At 42.3% G+C, this 3,310-nt stretch overlaps 1 protein-coding gene across 1 annotated transcript; it reads left to right on the forward strand.

The window, feature by feature from the left end:
- Positions 1 to 719: 719 nt before the first annotated feature.
- Positions 720 to 2,749, forward strand: LOC147718029 (myb-related transcription factor, partner of profilin-like). Its single transcript, XM_086920599.1, has 2 exons — positions 720 to 1,194; positions 1,496 to 2,749. The coding sequence occupies exons 1-2, from the start codon at positions 763 to 765 to the stop codon at positions 1,553 to 1,555; spliced, it is 492 nt and encodes a 163-aa protein (XP_086776725.1). The 5' UTR covers positions 720 to 762; the 3' UTR covers positions 1,556 to 2,749.
- The last annotated feature ends 561 nt before the right edge of the window (positions 2,750 to 3,310 follow it).

Raw genomic sequence — 3,310 nt, forward strand, 5'->3', positions numbered from 1 at the left:
GAAAGTATTTCTATTAATTGGTATATTGTAACGGTTTTTATTAACTATACAATAAAGAATTTATACACTCTGGGCAGGCCCCAATGTTGCGCTACCGTAGTCAAGCTTTGCGACCACTAATGCTTGAACTGCAACCTTTCGGTCATGAGCAGGGAGGGAGGGTTTGAGCTTCCTTAGGATGCTGAGTTGGAAGCTCGCTCCTTTGGTGAGGGAACTGATGCGCTTCTGCATGTTCAGGCTTTTGTCTAGAATGATGCCCAGAGAGGATGACGGACGAGTGCACGAGGTGCGACCTGCAGTTAAGAGCCGTCAGCTGATTCAGCCATTGCTCCATGACGAGGGATTGGTTATGGGGTGGGATCAGTAGGAATTCTGTTTTAAGAACATTTAGCTTCAGATGGGTACATGTCAGCCACCTTTGTGTTTCCAGAGGACTGAGATGAGGGACTGGGGGGTAGATGTATCATTGTTTGTATTTGTGAATTCTTATTTGAGATTTTTTGCAAGTCGCGAATAGTTTTTAGCGATTTTTATGCGATTTCTTAAATATCGCAGAATATTCTGTGATTTTCTTGCGATTCCTTATTTTGCGAATTTTGCAAAATAAGAAATCAAAAGAAACGTGAATCTGCTAATGCTGGAAGAAGCTGATGACATCATAGTCAGGAAGTCTAGTTGATTACCTGCACCTGCTTGCCTGAGCCACACCCAGTGGCAGTTGGAAGATTGTTTGGCAGCTGTGCGGACCTGTTTCCTTGCAGCATGGAGGCTGAAAATTCACAAGGAGGTTCTTCTGGTGAGAAAAGGAAGAGGAAACAAACATTTTCAGAAAAGGAGCAGGAAACGCTCATAGAAGAGATGGCTTGCAACCATGAGTTGCTGTTTGGCAAACAAGCTTTGAAAGTTCCTGAAGCAAGAAAGAGGAAAATTTGGCTTGAAATACAGGAGAAAGTAAATTCTGTTGGAGTGACCCCAAGAACCATTGAAGAACTTAGAAAACGGTGCTATGATATGCGCCTGAGGTCTAAAGAAAAACTTGCTGAAAGGATTAAAGAAGCAAACAAGACAGGCGGGGGAACCTCCACTGCAGACCAGCCCACTCCTCATGAGGGGCTGGCAGAGGCAACACTCTTGCCTGAGAGTGTTAGCGGAGTTCACATATTGGCAGTTCAGAGCCTGGACAAGGAGCAGAAGGTAAGAAGGATGCATGTATGTGTGTGCATTTGTGGGTCATGCATGTAGTCTATGTTAGGGGATGCTCACATTTTGTTCCCATTGAAGTGAGGTATCCTGACTCTTACAGATTTGTACATTTCTTCTTAAATTACATTAGCATTTCTATACTTTCTTGACATGCGAAAAGTAATAAGAAATATTCATAAATGTTAAGATAAAATCCGTAAATACTTAATTTTGGTTCAAAAATTGAAACAATTTATTTGAATCTAGTAGACAGGCACCCAGCATACTCATATGTCTCTATCTACATCCACAGAACATGCAGAACATCCTAGTGAGGATTTTGAAGACATCTCTTCGCATGTTCAGGACTTGACACCACCTGATGAAAATTCAAATGAGCAGGTGGACTCCAATCCCATTATTAGGGCCAGAAGAAGACATGTGGCCCCTCTGCCTCCTTTTGATGATGAGGAAATGGAACCTGAAGGGTCAAAAGACAGTACACATGAGACAATGATTCGATCTGACCATGTAGAGCAAAGTAATCCAAACAGAAGAAGAGCCTACACTTTGGAAAGATCCAGGCCCAACAGGGTTGTTGTAGAGGACAATCCTACTGTGTTTGCAGGGTTGGAGCAGAACATGTTGGATGTACAGCAGAAGCAGCATAAAGCCCTAAGGTCCATTAACAGACAGCTTGTAAAGTTGAATAGGAGCAGCGCTGGCATGGGAGAAGGGATGAGGCAAGTAGCTGCTTCCATGGACAGACTTTGTATGGTCATAGAGCGGTCAGAAGGAACCAGGAACAGGGCAGCACGCCGTCAACACTCCAGAATGCTAGGGTACTCCAAAGCAATTAACAGGCTGTGCAGTGTGACGTCAAACTTCACTAGGCGCAGTGTTTCCATGCAGCGCATGGTTACTGAATGCACCGGAGTGTGCAAAAGGCCTAGATAAGGTGACTACTGCTATAGAATTGCTGCACACAGCTAACTCTGGGGCACGAGCTTTTTTTGAACACAGAGATACACAGGAGACTACTGGTAGGAGGTGTAGCAACCTGAAGTAATCAGAAAGAAGATGGATGCTTCAAGATAGATTATTCAAGTTACTTTATTTAAGTTAAGTTGTTATGATAAAAGATAGGAAACGATAGCCCCATAAGGAGCAGCTGTCCTGCTGCTCAGCCCTCACCCAACTGACATTCACAAACCACTAGCATTCCACCCTCCAACATTCCACAACACAGACATTCTAGCTGAGCAGCAGGAAGACTCAAGATACAACACAACCCAACACCAACCTCTGACATCAGTCAGCGCAGGAGTGCTAGAAATGCCACCCCTGATACAGCTCTTAGGAGCACGGAAGCAGCGCAGCGCTCTAGCAATAGACAACGCAGGAAGTAATATTTTCAACATTTCCAAATGTGCCTTTGAACAGATAAGCACTTGTATTATTTCACTAAGATTATTACAATTTCCTGTGCAGTAACAGGTTCAAGTTTGAAAATACCACTGTGTATTCTGTGTTTGATTACATAAAAATTTACTTTGGTTAATCAAAACTTTTTCATGGTTTTTATTCTTACCTAAAAGTAATTGTGTGTAATGTCTGCATGTCTTTTCCGTCCAGCTGCAGCTCCTACTCCAGCTACAACTCTTCTTGGGGGTGGTAATTCATCATTGTCAGAAGAATCCGAGTCACTCAATTGCAAATGTGTTCTTTTCTCATGGCCATGTTACGTAACATCGCACAGCTAGTTATGATTCCACAGCACATTGGTGGATTATATTGTACAGACCCACCACTTTTGTGAATCCTACGAAACCTGCTTTTTAAAATTCTAAAAGTCCTTTCTATGACTCCACGTGTTGAACGGCGTGCCTTATTATATCTCCTTTCATGTACATTAGAAGGATTTAGATAAGGGGACAGATGAAATTGCGTACAGCATATGCACTATCACCTGCATTAAAACATTTAAGTAGCGTTACTTCATGAAATTATAATAGTTAAGTTGATAAAAAATAACTTTTAAAATGAAAATATGATTACCAAGTAGAAATCCCTCTCCAAATTGGCCTGCACTCAAACGTCCATGCAATCCACTGTGCCTGAAGATGTA

This window comes from Lissotriton vulgaris, chromosome 5 (genome assembly GCF_964263255.1).
Source record: "Lissotriton vulgaris chromosome 5, aLisVul1.2, whole genome shotgun sequence".
In the NCBI taxonomy this organism is placed as follows: Eukaryota; Metazoa; Chordata; class Amphibia; order Caudata; family Salamandridae; genus Lissotriton; species Lissotriton vulgaris.

Excerpts from the sequence above, each read along its gene's own strand:
- LOC147718029 (XM_086920599.1), top strand. The coding sequence starts at position 763 with ATGGAGGCTGAAAATTCACAAGGAGGTTCTTCTGGTGAGAAAAGGAAG. Across the intron at positions 1,195-1,495 it reads GCCTGGACAAGGAGCAGAAG|AACATGCAGAACATCCTAGT; the intron begins GTAAGAAGGATG and ends CTACATCCACAG.